This window comes from Vulpes lagopus, chromosome 5 (assembly GCF_018345385.1).
Source record: "Vulpes lagopus strain Blue_001 chromosome 5, ASM1834538v1, whole genome shotgun sequence".
Lineage (NCBI taxonomy): Eukaryota > Metazoa > Chordata > Mammalia > Carnivora > Canidae > Vulpes > Vulpes lagopus.
This window is the reverse complement of record NC_054828.1, coordinates 40,150,545-40,172,269: the sequence shown is the minus strand read 5'-3', so window position 1 is coordinate 40,172,269 and position 21,725 is coordinate 40,150,545. Positions and strand designations below refer to the sequence as shown.

The 21,725-nt window shown below is 36.8% G+C and overlaps 1 protein-coding gene across 4 annotated transcripts; it reads left to right on the top strand.

The window, feature by feature from the left end:
* The first annotated feature begins 636 nt into the window (after positions 1–636).
* Positions 637–21,524, top strand: MTIF2 (mitochondrial translational initiation factor 2). Of its 4 annotated transcripts, XM_041756106.1 has the most exons (15): positions 637–938; positions 1,179–1,381; positions 3,084–3,309; positions 3,687–3,798; positions 7,827–7,998; positions 8,447–8,607; positions 9,525–9,701; positions 11,576–11,715; positions 13,760–13,884; positions 15,259–15,463; positions 15,838–16,090; positions 17,112–17,252; positions 19,060–19,224; positions 20,462–20,602; positions 21,218–21,524. In XM_041756106.1, exons 3-15 carry the CDS (start codon positions 3,091–3,093, stop codon positions 21,388–21,390), a joined length of 2,184 nt encoding a protein of 727 aa, XP_041612040.1. In that variant the 5' UTR covers positions 637–938; positions 1,179–1,381; positions 3,084–3,090; the 3' UTR covers positions 21,391–21,524. The 4 variants fall into 4 exon arrangements, with proteins under 4 accessions (XP_041612040.1, XP_041612041.1, XP_041612042.1 ...); XM_041756107.1 differs by lacking the exons at positions 7,827–7,998; positions 8,447–8,607; XM_041756108.1 differs by lacking the exons at positions 637–938; positions 1,179–1,381; positions 3,687–3,798 and having other exon boundaries at positions 3,179–3,309.
* The last annotated feature ends 201 nt before the right edge of the window (positions 21,525–21,725 follow it).

Genomic DNA, 21,725 nt, shown 5'->3' with positions numbered 1-21,725 from the left:
GCTCCTTGCTGAGGGCAGACCGTGAGGTGGGACTCGGTCTCATGATCCTGAGAACCGTGACCCGAGCCAAAAGGAAGGATCCCACCAGCTTAACCAGCTGCCTCACACCCAGGTGCCCCGACATTGTTTTGATGTTCACCAAAATACTAAAAGGGATTATCTCTGAATAGGTGGGATTTAGGATTTCATTCGCTTCCTTTTTTTTTTTTTTTTTTTAAATAGGCTTTAAATTTTGGGATAAATTTAGATCCTAGAAAAGCCGCGGAGAGAATAGAGACTTCCCAAGCGCCCGGCACCGCGCCCCGTGTGATGTTCACACCCCTGCAGGCTGGAGCAGCTCGCACAGGGCGTTACAGCCAAGCCTCCCGCACGCTGGGCTCCGATCGCAGTTTTTTCCGCTAATGTGCGTTTCTGTTCCAGGATTGCAACCAGCATTCCACGTCGCACACGGTGATCGTGTCTCCTTAGTCCCTTCTGATCTGTCACGGTCTTTTCTCGTTTCCCAGGACCTTGGCAGCGATGAAGGGTTCCGCTCAGGTAATTTGGAGAACATCTCCCCCTCCTTGGGCACGCGTCTTTGAAAAGCCTAGCAATCACCTCCCTCACATTTCAGCATCAAGGCGGCTCCAGTTCCCCGCCCCGGCGGCAGTAAGTGACCTCCCAGGAAGGGGAGGGTTGCAGAGGCGCCCCCGACCCGCGGCGGACCCCGCGGACGCAACTGCAACGCGCACCCACCGCCTCCCGGCCCCCACGAGTTCTGGCCGCCGCAGCTCCTTGGGACTCCGCCGTCCGAATTCCGGGGAGGACCGCTTCCGGCGGCACCGGAAGTCCGAGGGGGGCGGTTTCGGGGACGGACTGGCGAGCCGCATCCCGGCGCCGCAAGGTGATCCCCGCCTTGCTCCTGAATCCCGACGCTCAGAGCCTGACGCGGCCGCCAGGTAAGTGCGGTCCGTTTGCCGGGTGGGCCCCGGGAGGGCGTCTTTTGTTTGGCCTGGAGTGGCAGTGGCACCGCCTGTACACAGCGAGCCCCCGGAAGCCTGTCGGCGGTGCGTGTGAGCCCCGCGAGCCCCGCGCAGGCGTGGCGGGCGCCGTGTTGGCCCCGCGGCCCCCGGGACCCGGGTTCGAGGCCAAGCCACACCAGTCATTTTTTTCTACCGTGACTCCCTTTTACCTTCCAGGTAAATTCCAAGGCTGACAGCGCCCACCGACGCCGCCGAGTGTTGCCCGCATCTCTGTTCAGAGTCCGCGATAAGGAAATCCTGGCTGCGAAAGACCCGGGGGTCAGACAGCTTGGCCTCCAGACCTGCCATTAGCTGGTGGTGTGACATCGGAGAAACCGGGTTCCTTTTCTGTAAAATGAGGAGCTTGGAATAAGTAACAAGTAAGGTTCCTTCCTGTTCTCACACCTGGATTTATTGCCCTTAATGTTATTTTGCTGATTCCTTCCTGTTACCTGTCTGTACTTTGGTTAATCTCTTTGCATTCCATTAACCCGTGCCCTTGTTGAATCTGGTTTTAGATGCATTAAGATATTTTTTCCCCCCTAAAGGAATCCCTTTCCTTGTTAGGCCAGGGACAGGTACCTAAATAAGATTTAAAAAAAAATTTTTTTAAGATATTATTTATTCATGAGAGACAGAGAGAGAGAGAGGCAGAGGGAGAAGCAGGCTCCATGCAGGGAGCCTGACATGGGACTGGATCCCAGGTCTCCAGGATCACGCCCTGGGCGGAAGGCAGGCGCTAAACCGCTGAGCCACCTGGGCTGCCCTAAATAAGATTTTTAAAATGTGCCATTCTTCAGGTGTTTCATGTGCCTGAGAATCATGAAATTGGAACTTTTTAAAGACCGTAAACTCTGAAGGAAGGGACTCTGGCTTATTAAACTCTGAATCGACATATTCTCAAATGTTATGTCTGGAAGGTGGTACTCAGGAAGTGTTTGCTGAGACGGAAACGGGCACATCTACATTATTTTAGTCGCTCCTTTCCTTAGAAGCTAAGAAAGCAAATCTGTAGAAATGGCAGTCCTGAGAGCAGAAAGAAGACTCAAGGAGAAAAATGACTATACTCTTGAGTTCTGGACGATACTATTGAGTTCTGTTGCAGTTTCCTTTCAGGTAACTTTTCTTTCATTCCGAGAATAATATTCAAAAGGCATTATTCAATAGATACTTATTAGGTGCCTTCTTCCCACTCTAAAGCATCTTTTTGGTGGGGAGAGGGAGGTGGAAAGAGGGAAGAATATTGAGGGTTGAAAGAATTCCAAGAAGAGAGCATATGCAAAGGTTCAAAAATTAGATGATAAACTATTAGGGATTACAAGGGGGTCAGAATAATAAAAGCTTGGAGATAGGAGTGAGGGGACAATGAGTAAGAAATGAAGTGAGAGGTTTGCAGAAGGCAGATAATGAGTCCTTAGATAGCATGATTCGAAGTTACACTTGACACTGGAGGTGATGGCCACCCACTGCAGGGTTTTTAGCAAAAAGCTGATGAGTTCAAGTTCGCATTTTAGAAAAATCACTCTAGTTGTGATCTGGTTAGCTGATGTTTCAAGAATGATGAAAAAAAAAAAAATCCTGGGCAGCCCCGGTGGCGCAGCAGTTTAGCGCTACCTGCAGCCCTGGGTATGATTCTGGAGAACCGGGATCGAGTCCCACATCAGGCTCCCTCCATGGAGCCTGCTTCTCCCTCTGCCTGTGTCTCTAACTCTCTCTCTCTCTCTCTCTCTCTCTCTGTGTGTGTCTCTATGAATAAATAAATAAAATCTTAAAAAAAAAATTATAAAAAAAGAAAAAGAAAAAAATCTCTTTGTAAGTTGTATTTCAGTTCTGGCCTGGTAGGAACATTAACGGTGATGGTAATTAACATCTAGAGAGTAGTTAGTATGGAATCCCATCTCTCTAATTAGATTGTGAGCTCTTTCAGGGCAGGAACCCAGCTTTACTTATTTTTTTTTTTTTTCCCAGCTTTACTTATTGTTGTAACTCTGACACAGTGCTTTTCATGGAGTAGATATCCAATTAATATTTGCTAACTTGATTTTAATATTAACCAAAATATTATGTTAAAAATTTTTCCAGGGGCAACATGAACCTGAAGATACTGAAATTGGAGAACTTGCTACGATGTCACGCTGTCTTTAGGCAGCTGCACAGCCTAGGTCAAAGAAGAATGTTAGCACAGTGGAGTCATGCGTTTTCATCTGCTTCTCCCGTGTGGACAGCTCAGCCCTGTGTCTGGCCTTGGCAAACAGACTTGGTCATTGGGGCAGCTTTATCTCAATATAGGCTTCTAGTAACAAAAAAGGTAGTTATAGATTTCTGTCAGTTACTCTGTTATTTGGTCTGAAATGAAAGTGCTAAGACATGAGTAGAAATCCATTTTGCGTGTTTTGTCATTTACAAAATCTTTATTCCTTACTGCTACACTCCAGGCAGTGAGTCTTTGTGAAAAAGGGATGTTCTAGTTTGTTGTTTAGTAATGCTGATGAATTCGATTACCTGGAAATCAGTATATAATTGTGAATTAGAGGTGGAAGATTGTGGATTTTAGTCTAAGGTTTAACTATCTGTGTGAATATTAGTTGGTAGGAATCAGAGCTGTGATTATGGTAGATATTCCAGAATAAATCTATTGTCACTTAGTTTTTTCTTCCTTCTGTCTACGTCCTGAATTTTTAACAGGAAGAAAGATCACAGAAACCTCCGTTATCTTCAACAAAATCCAAAAAGGAGGTGGAGGTATGGATTGGAATGACTGTTGAGGAACTGGCCAGGGCAATGGAAAAAGACATAGGTGGGTCAGATAATTTTATAAGGAAAAATGTGGGAACATTGAATATTCCCACAATGGAATTTTTATTTGCAATGAGACTAAGACAGTCAAAGATGAAAATGAGACTGGTGGCTTAAAAAGATGTTAAATCATTCCAGTATTTTTCACTTTAGGTCACAAACTCTAGTGTGTTATATCTTAGCTAAATATAGTTCTCTAAGATTTTTCTTTTAATAAAAGTGGAAAAGATTTTCTTCTCTGTACTAACCCTTCTCAGAAATTCTGTAGGTTTATAGAGGAAGTCCAAAGAATGTTTTTGGACTGAGAGACTGTATTTATACTTTCCCTTTGTTGTCTATAATTTCTGACTTTCTTTTTTCACTCATTGCAACAATATCTATAGTGCCAGCAGAAAAATATTTGTAGTAACAACTTTTAATAATACTGTTTTTACTTATAAATGTTTAGCATCATTGTCGTTTTTTTATTCCTTCATTGCACTGTTGGTGTATTTACTACCACTTTAGGATTATTGGAACAGAATTTGAGTTCTCATTATAAATTAACATTAAAATTCATTAAATAAGAAATAGCCTATTATTGTAGCAAAATAAAGTGACAAAGCAGACTCTTGGAAAAAAGAAAAATAATAACTATTATTGAGCTGCTACTATGTACCAGTATTTTATGTATATTAATTCATGTAATTCTCATGGTATACTAGAGATAAGTGTAATTATTATCCCCATTTATTATCCCCAGTTGAGAAACTGTGGCATGGAGAGGATAAATAATTGCCACAGTTAGTATGAGCCAGGTAGAGCCAGGATTTGAATTCAGGGAATATGGCTATCAAGACCATGGTCTTATTCACAGACCAGATTATCTCTCAAGAATTATTATTTTGTAAATTACAGCAGAGATAGAATTTTAATGTATTTCCTACCTGAAAGGGTTACTATTCTCTGTAATGTACATTCTTATAAAGAACAGAAAGTTCACCCAGTCTTGCATTTTTATAACTTTGCAGTTGGATTATGTAATCATTTCATTAGAAAAGTTTAAGAGAACAAATACGTATGGCTGCATCATTGACAGTTTCTCCAAGGAAAACTGTATTGATAGGACTTTATAAATAACATTGGTAGTAGATGTGATTTTTAAGACTTTTATTATTGGCAATTTTCATACATGAAAGCAGAAAAAATGGAGTAATAAGTATAATATATGCACAAGCCAGTGATAATTATTAACATATCCATAAATATTTCTATGTTTATCACTAAAGATATGGATTTTTTTTAAGCTCTATTTATTTATTTTAGAGGGAGAGAGAGAGCAGGAGCAGCACAGATGTGAGGAGGGGCAGAAGGAAAGGGAAAGAGAATTCCAAGCAAACTCCCTGCTGAGTGGGGAGCCAGAGGCAAGTTTGATCCCATGACCCATGAGATCAAGACCTGAGCCAAAATCACAAGGCAGATGCTCAACTGATGGAGCCACCTAGGCTCCTTGCCTCCCTCCACACCCATAACTAATAATTCTTTTGTATTGCTAAATAAACTGTAATTAAAACATAAATTTAATCCTATAGATGGGTGCTCTAGATCCAAAACTGATATGCCATGATTTAAATAAAAGTTATATATTTGAAGCTTATTTAGTGTTATATTTTCATCTCATTTAAATTAAAGATGGTGAAAATTTTGGGAGCCCCTGAGTGGCTCAGTCAGTTAAACTTGCGACTCTTGATCTGAGCTCAGATCTCAGTTTCAAGGTCGTGAGTTTAAGCCCCGTGTTGGACTCCATGCTGGGCATGGAGCCTACTTAAAAAAAAAAAAAGGAAGAAGAAGAAGATGGTGACTATTTTTAACTACTATTTTAGCACTGTGAGTAGTTTTTTTTTTTCCCTCCTCTGGGTAAATTAAAATAACTTCAGATGTAATATTTCTGGTTCAAATGCTTTAGGTACTTTTCTACTTGTAAATATTTAAGATAAAATAATATATTAACATTAAATGCATTTAGTATAGAGGGAAAGAGATTATCTCTGTAGAAGTTATTTTCATAAGTTTAGGATAACCTTGGAAAACTGTAGTTACTGGATTATTAGGGATTTTAGCATTATTAGAAACATAATTCTCCTCATTATAATTTATATGGATTTTCTGTTCTCTGAGTGCATATCCATATAGAAAATTTGTACTGTTCCAGTCTTTTAAACTGTTTTCTTGGGAAAGGATGTGGTGAGGATATATATATAGAAAAGGATATCTTAGCATTATTACAGAGTAGGATCAGTGATGTGTGGGGCTGGCTTGCACCAGTTTTTCAGCCGATTGCTAACTAAGGAAGTAGGTGAGCTGGTAAACATAACCATTACAAAAATTAAATCATAAACAAAGGTAATAAATACTCATTGAACCCCTGCACTCCTAATTCTTTTACTGAGTTTTGCTATTTTCTGTGTTCTTGAGGTTATTTACGCCCATATTCCTATATGGTAGAAATACTATATAATGGTATGCTACTGTGCATCTCTTTCCATCTCTGTGTTTGGTGACTTCATGTTCGTAGCTGAAATCAGCTATAGTGGAAGTTTTTGCACAATGGAAGTTGGGAAATGCTGTAACAATCAGTGAAATTTTTTTTTTTTCTTTTGAGAGTCTTGTGAGTAAACATTTACCTGCACAGTGGTGAATAGGATATTCTTTATTGTATAATGTTTTGCTTATTTGAGAATGCCTTTCTCTCTTGTCTCTCAAAATACATATTTAAACGGTAATTAAAAGTTAAGAAGCATAAAACTACTTATTTCGTTATCACAGATAAATTCATTTATCATCTACAGGGAAATATGACTGAAATGAAAAAAAAGTATATTAAATAAAATGCAAAGAAGAACACCAAGTAAATATTTTTCCTATATTTTAAGACTTTTTGGACATCCTAAATGGATAAATAAATAAATAAATAAATAAATAAATTGTACGTATGTATATTCTGAGAAACTCTGTGTGTGTGTGTGTGTGTGTGTGTGTACACAACACACATGCATACAGTTGATCCTTGTTATATGGAGATTTTGTATTGCCCTATTCTCTAAAATGTATTTGTAGCCACCAAATCAGTATTCACAGTGCTTTCACAGTCATTCCTGGACACGTGTGGAGCAGTGAAAATTTGAGTTGCCCAATCACACATTCCTAGCGGAGGTTCAACTAGGTAAATTTCGACCTTCTTGCTTTAGCTCTCATGTTGCAAACAAGGGTCATTTTGTGGCTTAGTGACAACGTTTTCACGTTTTTATCCTTTTTGTTGATTTTGCTGATTAAATTGGCTCTAAGCTGAGTGCTAAAGAAGTGCTGTTTACTAACTGCAAGAAGGCTATCATGTGCTTTACAGAGAAAATACATGAGTTAGACAAACTTTGTTCATGCACCGGTTTTAGGGCTTTTAGCTGTGAGTTGAATGTTACTGAATCAACAGTATATATTAAATAAGGTGTCTTGAAACAGAAACACATAAAACAAAATGTGTGTTGATTGGCTAATGAAGATGTGATCAGGAGCTGAAGGAACCTAACCTTGTATTTCCCCTTGGAGTGATGGTGTAGTAGTTGCTAATTCAGTATTTGTGGTGGGTTTAGGACATACTCACCGTGAATAATGAGAATCAGCTATATATGCACGCACATTATATATGCACATTTATATATGCATGACGTATATAACCACAAGTTTTCAAAGAACTAGGCTGTGATAAACTGCTCAGTATAAATGTGTACAACATGTAATGTTTTGGTGGCTCAGATGATTCATAAGGTACATAAATATTCAAATGTTTATGAGTGCAGTAATGTCCTTAATATAAATGATCACATGTTAAAGATTATTTTCTTTGACTTTGTTTGTAATTTGTTAACATTAGAAGAATAGCTCACATAGTTATTCTCACTGAGTGTACCGTTTATATATAGACATTTATTAATAGAGGTCACTTTTGTGAACATTTAACTCATGATCCTAAAAGGTCTTATCTATTCCACCCAGATTGTGTATTTGAAGCTTTAATGAACACTGATATTGACATAGATTCACTAGAAGCACACTCACATTTAGATGAAGCGTGGATCAAAGAAGTATTAAAGAAGATGAGGATGAAGTTAAAATGGAGCAAATTAAAACAGGACAAAGTCAGAGAAAATAAAGATGCTGTAAGAAGGTAAAACTTAACCATGTAGGGGGATGGAGACCGTATAGTTTTATTCACATTTTATAACGGAAAGATATACCTTAAATTTTTTTTGTAGTTAAAATGATATGGGAGTATAAACTTTTCTTCAAAGTGTTTAAAACATCATAAAGTATATTTAGGTTATAAAACTCTGCGGGTTGTTTTTCTTAGTTTGCCGAGTGTGTATATTGATCCTGAACTTAAAAATTTTATTCCGTGTGCTTGTTATGAAGATGCCAACTGTACGTGGGCAGTCATTATATATTTTGTCATAGGTCATTCATTAATTGTATTTATGGAAGAGGAAGATATTTATATCTAATGAAAGCCAAATGTTGGGTTTTATTGTTAATGGTAGTTTACAGAGATGACTGCAAACCAATTCACTGGCTATAAAGATATTTAAGAAATGAAACTCCTTTGCTGTTAATTATAGGCCTCAGGCAGATCCAGCTTTATTAATCCCAAGGTCCCCAGTTGTTACTATAATGGGCCATGTTGATCATGGGAAAACGACGTTACTTGACAAACTGCGAAAAACTCAAGTGGCAGCAATGGAAGCTGGAGGCATCACTCAGCACATTGGTGCCTTTCTTGGTATGAACACACATTACCTTACAATGTGCCTGGGAACCCCACATACTATTTTTTTAAACCAAAGTGTCATAATATGAGATAGACAAATTCAAATAAAAGGGAAGCCTAAAGCTTAAAGTCATTGGTCTGATGAAGTATAGAGCAGGTGGTTTCATAAAGCTTATATTGTACATTGTATAAGAAGAAAATTATATTATCTTTTTTATTCTGGCTCATTCTTAGTTTTTTTTTTTTTTTTTTTTTTAATGAACCTACAATTCTTCAATGCTAGATTGTGATAATGTTGTTAGTAATAATTAAATAACAGCTACCATTTACTGAGCACCTAGCATGTGCCTAGCACTGTGGTGAGCATTTTATTTATATGTTTTATGTTTTTAACCTTCACAACGACATCACAAGGTAGGTATTAATATTCCTACTTATAGATGAGGAGGCTGAGGCTTGTGCAGATTGGATTACTCATTCAAGGTACACAGCTAGTAAGTGGCAAAGCCAAAATTTATACTTGAGGCTGAGTTTGGGCTCAAATCCTTAGCTCCTAACTGTATACTATATTGCCTTTGTTGCTTAAGGCAGTAGTGCAACTGATGTTTGCTAATGAAGGGGAGAATTGCCTATATAGCTGTTGGTCTCCAGATTAGATACCAATTGGTACATTTTTGAAAAGCATATTCTAGAAATAGGAAGAATTTTAGTTTGAATTTATTAATGAAAAGAAAACACTAAAGATTTCACTGTGTTGTTACATTTCTCAGTGTGAAATGATGATCTGTATTGTTCCTGATTAAGGTTAACAGAAGGAATAAATTATTTTAAAGAATTATTGATTCTGTTTGATAATTTCACATATATTCCTTTGTATTAAGAAAGTACATATTTGAGTCCATGGTGTTCTTGGATTTCTGTTTCCACAGTCTCTCTGCCTTCTGGGGAAAGGATAACCTTTCTTGATACTCCAGGACATGCTGCTTTCTCAGCAATGAGAGCCAGAGGCGCTCAGGTCACTGACATTGTTATATTGGTTGTAGCTGCAGATGATGGAGTGATGAAACAAACTGTAGAATCTATTCAGCATGCCAGAGATGCTCAAGGTACCATGTGGCTGACTTAGGTGTCAGGAAGGAAGTAGGTTTTTTTTTTTTTTTTTTTTTTTTTTTTTAAAGGATCCAGCATGTAGAGTCACTATTCTGGGGCCCTTTAATCTTCCTGGAAATCCCAGGATTATTATACTTGTGAAGAGATAAGGCTCAAGGACAGTTGAATTGTTTTTCCACAGACATAACTACTAAAAAGGGTGTAGTAGGATTCATGTGTGGACCTGGGATCACAAATACAGTCCTTCCAATACAGTTTACTTACTTGGCATGATGTGAGAATTTAATTATTTTTAAATGACTTTTTAAAAAACCTTTTTATCCTGGAAAATTTGAGTTCTAAAAGTAAGAATAGAATAATGAACTCCTGTGTACCTAAATACACTAGGAGTTGTAATGTGGTGATGTTCCGTTTCTGTTATTCCTTGTTCATTTATTCCCTGGAATTCTTCTCTAAAGAGAAACTTTTCCTTCCTGTCCTTTAAATAAGTTCTTACTTGGTCAAAGGTGTAAAATTGAAACTTTTAGAAAATGGCTTAGCTATCTTCTCGCTTTCTTTTTCATTTAAAAACTGTAGTAATAGCCACCCTCCCACACATATACTTTGTACATTCATTCTTACTCTGATGTAAACCCTATGCCCACTGAGAAAATATCTTGAGATAGCAGAAAATGTACCTGATGGAGAGTACATCCTATTCCCCTAGGTTGGTTGGCAAGAGAAAAAAAGAAAGGTTAACAGTCACACTCTAGATCAGCTCTTTTCTTACAGCATGAAAACTAAGAACCAGAGAATGACAGGAACTGCCTCCAGTTACACTTACTTTTCATCATGTCCACATTGGGAATCTGGCCTTTTAGTTTCCAGGGTTACTCTTTTTCCTTTTTAATTCCTCAAAACTGTCTTTGTGGGATGGACTATGTTCTTAATGATTTGAGGGACTATAACAAAAGGAAGAGAGTGATAAATTTGTCAGGGATTCCCATAACAAAGCAGGTGGTTGTGATAGGGTAAATTTCTTACAAGCATGCTTCCTATACCTAATTCTTCTAATTCTCTTGTCTTTGTTAAATTTTAGCTCATCCATATGCAATGTAATTTTTCTAATAGTACGTTGTGGATTGTATAACTTTTTTGTGTCTGTTTTCAATTTCTTTTGATACCTGAGAAAATTGCAAAAGTTGTTGAAACTCAACCAGAGAATTATCTCCTAGCATTTTATGTGATTTCTCTAATGGGAGGGTATGTTTAATATTGACAAGTAGATTATATGATTATTTGGTTCATTCATTATACAAATGTTTATTGAGAATCTACTATGAGTTAGTCACTAAAGTAAGTGTGTATGAATGAAGAGTTGCTGTAAATCCTAAGAGAAAGTTTACAACAATGCTCCTTTGTGTCACTCCAGGGTGAGATGTTAGGCTTTAACAATGACTTAATAGCTCCTGGAAAGAAGAGGCAAATGATCTAGTGGTTTAGTATTAGATGAGAATCTTATCTTGATTTTTTTTTCTGGAGATTATCTTTAGTATAGTTGCTGATCTTACATGCAGGTTTAAAGATAGGTCTTTCTTTACTCAAAATGTTGTGTTTTGTTTGTTTATTATCATCTTAGGTATCTATTCTTAACTCAGAATCTGTTTATAATGATAGTTTTGACATTTCACATCCAGAATCCTTTATGTGCAGAAAGCAGTGTAGGGAGTGTCTAAAGCAGGGTTTTTTTTGTTTTTTTGGTTTTTTTTTAGATCTCTTAGTTTAGTACATCTACTGAGTAAAGAGAAAGCCAGAAAAGATTGATGCTTTTCATTGTCAATACCTGGAGTTGAAGGTGTCCTCATCTGCACTCATTTTACCTGTCTTTCAGTGCCTATCGTACTTGCCATAAACAAATGTGACAAAGCTGAGGCTGATCCTGAAAAAGTGAAGAAAGAACTGCTAGCTTATGATGTGGTGTGTGAGGATTATGGAGGCGATGTCCAAGCAGTGCACATCTCTGCAGTCACGGTAAATGCAGGCACTTAGGAGCTGATATGTTCAGATGGGCCTGTTGTATATAATGCACGTGGTGCACATAAACAGCATTTTGATACATACAATTTCTGTTGTTTAAAAATCCTTTGTAGTATTAGGCAAAGCTGGTATCGTTGTCTTGGTTTGGCAGATTAGAAATTAGGCTCAGAAAGGTCAGTCACCAGTCCAGGGTTACATAGCTGATCAAGTCCAGACCTAATGCATTTCTTATTGTGAGATACTTAAGAATGGGAACAAATGATAAATGATGTGGATAGGGTGATAGTAAGCTGCTGAAGACTGTTTTAAGCAGAAATGAAATCTAATTTATAGTAAGTACTTGTTTTTATAGTGAAAAAACATAGAAAAGGTCTTAGGGTATTTAGCGAGGATTTAAACAAAAATTTCACTAATACAAAGATAAAACATTTGAGTTCAGTTTGTTATTGATTGATTCAGTGTTTTTATGAATTAGATTGCTGTAGGTTTTATGTTATTTATGGTGAATTCCATTTTCTTTTAAATTCCTTTTCTTTCAAATGACCAATCATTCTTTTCTAATTGAAATGGTCTTTTATGATTGAAATTTTTCTTTTCTGATTCTTTTTGATTGAAAAACACCTGCTTTGTGACATCATTTTCCAGTTCTCTTATAAGCAGTTTGCTGCTAAGTAACAATTTTGTTTTTTGACCATTCTTACCATATTCCATGGTTTATGCATAATATATAATACTTTATTTTCCTCATCATTCACTGAAGGGATGGTACTATATTTGGCCACCTCCCTCTTGTTAAGTCTCATTTTATCTTTAGATTTCCTAAATTTGTTACCTCTAAAATGCTCACTAATCATGCCTCCATCAATAGTAAAGCCATGTCTCTTTTTCTGTGAAATTCATAACATGCCACCTTGTTTTATCTTTCCACTATACCTCAATTGCCCTTGCACTCTGAAAGCTATATGACAAGATTAAAACATTTGAAGACATGATCACCTTTTCTGCCCAGATATCAGGAGATGCTGCTTAGGCAAACTTGGAGGCATGGCAGAGATGATTCCTGGGAAATGGAAGCAATTGGGAGGAAGTGGCAGGAAGTACGATGAATCCTTTTTTTCCAAGTAGAGATAGAGGACCCTTGATGCAAAGAAATACTCCAGTTCTGCTTTGCAGAGCAGCATTTCGTAAATTGAAATAGATACTAGTAATAAGTGGATGAGTGAGTAGAGTATTTCATCAGCTTTGTTTACACTTGTCTCCATTGTTTTATACTCTGACAACTGAGCCATCTCTTAGCTGACGCAGAGAATGGAAAAGTCCCTTGCATACCAGTTCCAGTTCCATTGCTACTTAATCAGCTGTGTGATCTTGGAGCCCTAGAAAGCATAGTGAACATAGATCATTAAAGGTGAAACAATCATCTAATCTAGCTTCCTCATTTTACAGTTGAGAAAAGGAGGTTGAGGGAGGTGAAGTGATTCTTCAAGGTTGCACAGCTCGGTGATTACAGAGTGTGTCTTAGAGTCTAGTCTGTACTTTTTCTCCTTATTTATTTGACAAGAGTAAGTAATGTTTGGTTTACTTATTTTATAGCATTCTTAAGTTGGTCAAATGAAATAATAGATATGAAATCTTCAGTTAGATAGAACTTCAAATGCAAAGTAGCAATGTAAAGAAAGTGAGAGGAAGAAGATACAATTACAGAGACAGATGGAGGAGAGAGAATGAATGAAGTATTTATAAAAGGGTATTAACAAGTACCAATAATGTCAATGCTTTTAATAAAATAGCTTTTCTTCCTTGATAGACCTATCCCTGGATCAGGTTTTCTGCTTTTCTTTGCTTTGTTCTTTCCTGCCTTCCTCCCTCCCTTCCTCCTTTCCTTGCTTCCTTTCTAATTGGATGATTCATAATTTTAATACTTAAAGAGAAAAGTATAATATAACTGTGAAGGATTATTTGGCTTTCTGACCCTGATATTTAAATTTCAGATAATATTTTATTATTGTATATTAAAGCCTTTTTGTTGTTGTTGAAGGGTGATAATCTGATGGCTTTGGCAGAGGCAACGATTGCTTTGGCAGAAATGTTAGAATTGAAAGCAGACCCCACTGGTCCAGTAGAAGGAACAGTAATAGAATCTTTCACAGACAAAGGAAGAGGGTAGGACTGTTAAAATGCTTGCTTTTTAATAATTATTTTTGTTGTTTTTGTGACTTGATTAAATAAGTATTATTTTTATTGTATATTATTATTAGACATGAACAGTATTTTCAAAGCATTTGTTTTGAAAAGGATTTATTGCACTAGCACACAGAACACAAAAATGCAGTTATCGGTAGACCATAGCAACTATCTGTATGTATCTACTAGTCTTAGATGAGGTGAGTAGTCCAGTTTGCTTGAATTTTTTCCCCACTGGTTTTACTGGATTGGTAAATAAAGCTGTATAGACCAACAAATTGGAATGAAATAGCAATTTTTGCATTTTAGGATTCCTAAATTCTTTATGTCCTTACTCATTAATATAATATATAGGAAGGTCTTTGCATTGCTCTTCTCTTCTTTAATTTTTCTCCCTATCAGCAAAATGTTTCACTGCTTAACAAATTAGTTACAGAAAGAGGATTAGGATTCTCAGAACACGCAGCTATCTGCAGCCTTCACTATCATTAGCTTGTAAGAACTAGTTTTTGTTTTTCCTATTTTATTTTATTTTTTTAAAGATTTTATTTATTTATTCATGATAGTCACAGAGAGAGAGAGAGAGAGAGAGGCAGAGACACAGGCAGGGGGAGAAGCAGGCTCCATGCAGGGAGCCCGACGTGGGACTTGATCCCGGATCTCCAGGATCGCGCCCTGGGCCAAAGGCAGGCGCTAAACCGCTGCGCCACCCAGGGATCCCTGTTTTTCCTATTTCCTATTTTTAAAAAGTGTGATAAAAGAAGCATAACATTAAATTTACCACCTTAACCATTCTTCCATTCTTAAGTGTATAGATCAATAGGATTGAATATATTCACATTGTTATACAAAAGATCTCTAGAACTTTCTAATCTTGTAAAACTGAAGCCCTTACACCCATAATTTCCCCTCCTACCTCTCCCCAACCCTTAGCAACTATCTTTCAATACTCTTTTTCTATGATTTTGACTACTTTAGACACTTCGTATGAATAGAATCATACAGTGTTTGTCCTTTTTGGCTGGCTTATTTCACTTAGCATAATGTTCTTGAGTTAAGTTCATTCATGTTGGAGCATATGACAGGGCTTTCCTTTTTTTAAAGCTTGCATGATTTTCCATTGTGTGTATATACTGCATTATCTCTGTTCTTCAATTGATAGACATTTGGTTTGCTTCTACCTTTTGGCAATTAAGTAGAAATATTTCTGTAGTGAAAAAGTACTTGAGAAATTTAGCCCTTGTGTACATATTATATATATTTAAGGCTCATAAAGATCTTTGCTCTACTTAAGAAAGTGTTCTTAGATTCTGATTATGTCAGTAAGAATATATACATTTATTTTCATTTTAGTCCCGTTACTACAGCTATAATTCAAAGAGGAACTTTGAGGAAAGGCTCGATTCTGGTTGCTGGAAAGAGTTGGGCAAAAGTACGCTTGATGTTTGATGAGAATGGAAAACCAATCCAAGAGGCCTATCCCAGCATGCCAGTGGGAATTGTAGGCTGGAGAGACCTCCCTTCTGCAGGAGATGAAATTCTTGAAGTAGAATCTGAGGTATATCAAGCTTAATTCCTATATATTAGATATGATTCGGTGATTATAAATATTAATCTATAGTGTTATACCAAGTAAGTATATTTATGTTAACAAATAGTTGTAGACTATAAGGGCCTATGAGAGGCTAATAATGCCATTTTAGAATTTGGCTATAGAATTATTTTAAATTTGAGCTAATATTTTTAAATTAGATCAGCTGTTATACACAAAATCCCCAGATTAAAGTTTTATAAAAATTTCCTGAAATTTATGGAATTAGTAGCTTCATGTATGAGTTAAGAAAGCTAAAGTTGGGGAAAAACACAAAGCTTTTAACCCATAAGTGACTGGTTTTATTTAGTTAAATAATACCTGTTTTTTTCCCTGTGAAGCCAAGGGCACGTGCAGTTGTTGACTGGAGGAAGTATGAGCAAGAACAGGAGAAAAATAAAGAGGATCTGAAAATAATAGAAGAAAAGCGAAAGGAACACCAGGAAGCACATCACAAAGCCCGTGAGAAGTATGGCACTTTGCACTGGAAGGAGAGATCATTTCTAAAGTATCAAGAAAAAAAGGAACAAAAACTTTTAAAGCCAAAAGAGAAAGAAGAAAGGGATTCACCTGTACTTCCTATAATTATTAAAGGTGACTTTGGAAAAAATTTACTTTACGCTCATTTCTGGAATATATGTATTTCTTAATTCTCACAATTAATTTGGGCCATTAAATTTAAGCTAAAAATAGTTTGGCATTTAGAGGGAGTCTTTTTTTTTTAAGATTTTTTTTTGAGAGAGAGCATGTTGGAGAGGGGCAGAAAGAAACTTCAGCAGACTCTGCACTGAACGCAGAGCCCAGCATAGGGCTGGATCCCACAACCCATGATCCCAGGAGATCATGACCTGAGCCAAAACCAAGAGTCAGACACTTAACTGACTGTGCCAACCAGGTGCCCCGGGGGAGATTTTTTTTTTTTTAATTGAGGTATAATTGACATACAATATTATGTGAGTGTCAGGTATACAACATAATGATTTGATATTAGTATATATTGCAAAATTACCACCACAGTTAAGTCTAGTTAACATGTATCACCATACATAATTACAAAACATTTTTTTCTTGTGATGAGAACTTTTAAGATCTACTCTCTTAGTAACTTTCAAATGCTCTTATTAACTATAGTCACTAGACTGTATGTTACATCCTCATGACTTACACATTTTATAACTGGAAGTTTGTACCTTTGCCCTCCTTCAAACTTTTTGCACACCCCTCACTGGGGGAGATTTTTTTGTTGTTGTTTAAAGATTTTCTTTATTTATTCATGACAGACACAGAGAGGCAGAGACATAGACAGATGCGGTACTCAATCCCAGGACCCTGGGATCATAACCTGAGCCAAAGACAGACGTTCAGTCACTGAGCCACTCAGGCATTGCACTGGGGGAAATTTTTAATAAATATTTTTCTTGCTGATTTTGTTGTAAATGTATGTTCGGTTCATTAAACTTTATTAAATTAAATAGATATTTATAATGCTAAACCTAATTCCAAGTGGATTAAGTGGTAAATGGCATTCCTGTTATGGCTTTAGATAGATTTGTGTCGTTTTTGTGTTTGTTAATGCCTCTTAAAACCAGTCATTTTAAACTTTTGCTGCATTTAGGTGATGTTGATGGTTCCGTTGAGGCCATTGTGAACATTATGAGTACCTATGACGCTTCACATGAGTGTGAACTCCAATTAGTACACTTTGGTGTGGGTGATGTCAGTGAAAATGATGTTAACCTTGCTGAAACATTTCATGGTAAGAATTCTCTTTCCTTTTTGTTTAACTGTGTTCCTCAGAACACACTGTGAACCATTTGCTTCTGTCTTTTGTTGCTTGGCTAGTTGACCTGCCATTTACCCTTATGAACATCCCCTTCTTGCTGTAGTTGAGCCCCAGCCATGGAGCCAAATGGGATGTGCAGTATTGCAGCCATAGCTCCGCTCATTTCACTGCACTGCAACCTTGAGCAACTCTTTCATACCCTTGTTTTTCCTTTTTTTTTTGAAGATACTGTCCTCTGCCCCCTCCAAGCTCCCCACCCAATCCAAGATTAGTTCTCTGTATCTTTTATTTAGACTTTTGAATGCTCCTAACATTGTTATCAGCTTGTTCAGTACTTTATCTTATTTTTGTCTATTTTCTATTAATTGGTAATTTTACAAATCCTGTCTTAGATTAAAAGCTATTTTTAGCTTTAGTGTATGTGCTGCCAAAGCAAGCACTGATTTTAGCTTTAAATACATAAGAAGGCAAGGGGACTATTTATTAGTTGAACTTACATACAAAAAGGTGACTCACGACTGTCACTTTAATGAAGTCACCTAGCAAAGCACCAACATTTTATTGAGTGATTAATGAATCACTTAGGTACTTCATGATTGGACTTGATTAGAATTCAATGTTGGGGTGACTGGATGGCTCAGTTGGTTAAGCATCCACCTTTGGCTCAGGTCATGTTCCTGGGGTCCTGGGATACAGCCCCATGTTAGGCTCCCTGCTCAGTGAGGAGCCTGCTTCTCCCTCACTCTCTGTCCCTCTCCCAGCTCCTTCTCTCTCTCTCAAATAAATAAATAAAATCTTTAAAAAAAATAGAATTAGATGTTACCTCTACTACTGAAAAGGTATTTTCTGTAATGCTAATTCCAAGTATTTTCTAGGCACTGATTAGCCTAGCACTTTGTTATGTAATGTAGATAGTGTTTTGAATGATTTCTTAATGATAAGACTTTGAAGGTGGTTGTGTTTTTCTGTCAGCATTGCCTTGTTTCACTTATTTAAGGCAAGAGTGTTTTTTTATTTCCTTTTTTATTTCCTCCAAAGTATTTGTAGTTATTTTTTTTAAGAAGATTTATTTATTTATTTAAGAAAGAGAGTGAGCAAGGGGAGAGGCAGGGGGAGGAGAGAAGCAGACTCCCTGCTAAGGGCAGGACTCCATCCCACCACCCTGAGATCCTGATGGGAGCCAAAATTAAGAATCAGACAGACACTCAACATACTGAGCCATCCAGGCGCCCCTAAATACGTTATTCTTTGGTAAAATGGTTAGCTCCAGGGAACTTCTTTCATTTCTTAAATAACTTTTGAACTTTACCAATTAAATAACTATTATTGTGCATCTTTTGGCCAGTTGAATACTTATGAATAAACCACAAAAAGTTGTAGACAATAAGATTATAATTTAGTAATACAATTGTTATTAAAACAATGTAATAATGTTTTACCCCTAATCAGTTTTTTCTTATTTCTCTGGTATAAAAACCAAAGTTTTGTTTGGAATGCTGCCTTGCATACTATGGGCACTTTTGTCTCTTAAATAGTTGGATTTAAAAATTGTGAAGAAATTTTCCTTATTAAACAAGGCATAGTAGAATTTATAAAATCCTTGTAATTTGAAAATATGCTAGTTTCCTGGGAAAATTATAGAATTTCTCCTCTCCTCTACTCGCTTTTAATTTACATAGAAGGAAATAAGACAATTTAGATTTGAGTTGCTGCTTGAAAGAAAAGTGTTTATTTAATGCAATATTTGTGCTACTTTATCGATCGTTTGTCTGCTTGCCAGGTGTTATATATGGCTTCAATGTGAATGCGGGCAATGTTATCCAGAAGTCTGCTGCAAAAAAAGGAGTAAAAATTAAGCTTCACAAAATCATTTACCGTCTGATTGAAGATGTGCAGGAGGAACTGAGCTTCAGATTGCCCTGCACTGTGGAAGAGAATCCAATAGGTGCGTGTTTACTGAATGTTAAACATTCATATCTTAGGTGCTATAAATGACATTTGCAAGCAAAGTATAGCCTTGTGTTCTAGAAAAAAATGACTACTGTAGATCTATTCAGTCTAACTTCATCTTTATGCCTGCCATCTGCAACGTGTTATACTTCTGCCCTGAGGGATACAAAGGCAAATAAGGCGGTAAGAACTTGTCCTAAAGTTTAGACATCAACAACCGATTGTAGTACAAATTAGACTGGGATGGGAGGGATAAAGATTATGTATGTTGTGGAAGGAGCCATTGATTTTATTTTTAAAAGATTTTATTTACTTATTCATGATACACACACAAACACACAGGCAGAGACATAGGCAGAAGGAGAAGCAGGCTCCCTATGGGGAAGTCTGATGTAGGACTCTATCCCAGGACCCTGGGATCACAATCTGAGCCAAAGGCAGACTCAGCCACACAGGTACCCAGGAGCCATTGATTTTTGTCCTGGAAGCTGGCAGAGAAATCCACCATGACAAGAAAGTTTACTTTAAAGTATCACATATTTAAATTTTTGCTTTCTAGCATATCCCTTAGCCAGATGGAAGCCTAAATGTATTTGAGATGGATTGAATCATTTTATCTGTTCTTGTGGCCCAGAGATTTTAATATTTTTCGGGCCTGCTAAACATGACCATAGTTTTATATATTCTTGCACAATTTGGAAAACTTTTGAGTCCTACAAGGGTTTCTAGGAACCAAATAACACGTCAGTAAATGGTATGTGATAGTGTGTGATAGTAATCGTTGTAAAATTAAATTTTAAGTGAAAAATTAAGTTACAGAATTAGTACTCTTAAATGGATATAAATTACTAATGGGGAGATTAAAAATAAGTCAGGTAACAACAGATGATCTCTTTGAGAAAATACACTGAGGGATAGCTGAAACCAGGTTTTTAATGGAGCAGACAGTAAACTGTTCTCTTCTAGTGCATTTTATTCAGCTGAAAAACATGAATTCCACTTTTCTTCATTCTTTTGGGAAACGTGTTTTTGCAATTTTCTTTTCCAACAAAACCCAGGCATTTCACGTTTCTAATAGTGGTCAGGAAAATAAAGTTGGCAGAGTCAAAGAAAACCTGAACTTCTTTCAATGCATGAGTTTGTTTTTTCACACTTTTTGTGCAGAATGTGTGAAATTATGTGTTTTTCAGAATCTTATTTTCTGTGCACTCAATATTCTCTTCTTTCTTAAGGTGAGGCTTCTATACTAGCTACCTTCACTGTAACAGAAGGAAAGAAAAAAGTTCCTGTGGCCGGCTGCAGAGTCCAAAAGGGACAGTTAGAAAAACAAAAAAAATTTAAGTTAATCCGTAACAGAGATGTTATTTGGAAGGGTAAGCAACATCACAATTTGTTTCAAATTGACATCTGATCCAGTCACCAAAACCTGCTAATTCTGTGTCATCATCTGAAATCTGGCTTGCATTCCCATTTCCTGGTTCAGGCCATTCCTTCTTATGAACTCAAATGTGGTCTCGACAGGCTTCCTCCCTTACAAATTCTGATAGTCTAATAATAACCTATAATGATAATCCTGATAAATCAGTAATCTAAGTTTTAGGCTTCTAAAAATTGGCCCCAAACCACCTTTCCAGCTCTGTATTCTAGACTTTTCTCCAGCATATTTGCTTACCTCCATTCTTTAACTTGACCTTTTGCCTGCAGTCTTTTACAAGGTTTATCTCATGTAAGTCCTGAGTATAATGCCATCCTCTGCAGTTAGCCTACCTTTGAAATGGGATATTTAGTTATCTTTTGCTATAAACCAAATCTTAGTTTACAGCAAACCTTTTGTCTTTGGTTTCCCTAGTGTTTAGTTCCATCATATAACATGATAGTACTATAAAACTTAGAGTTTTCAGTGTTTTTACTACCAGACAACGTAGCACTTAGTAGGTATTATTTGTTGAATATATTATGTACCTTGGGTTTTTTTGTATTTTCTTAAGGTTCATTAACCTCATTGAAACACCATAAAGATGATACTTCAGTCATCAAAAGTGGAATGGACTGTGGTCTCAGTTTGAGTGAAGAAAAGATAGAATTTAAAGTGGGAGATGAAATTATTTGTTATGAAGAAAAAGAAGTTCCAGGCAAGACTTCTTGGGATCCAGGATTTTAAAATTATATTAAAAATGTAAATAAGTAAGGAGGTGCCCAACTGGCTCAGTTGGTAGAACATGTGACTCTTGGGCTCAAAGTTCAAACCCCATGCTGGGCAGAGATTACTTCAAAAAATAAACTGAAAAATGTAAACACGTCTTGCTTAATTATAGAGAACAGCTAGTTTACCAAGTGTTAACATGGTTAACTTGTCAAAATGCTACAGAAATAGGAAACCTTATTTAAGGATGATGCCTCCAAGGAAGTAGAAATCTTGGAAAGAATTTTATAAGAGAATTTATTGGTATGCCATTGAATGTAATAATTTTTATATTAAACTTCAACTGCATGTTT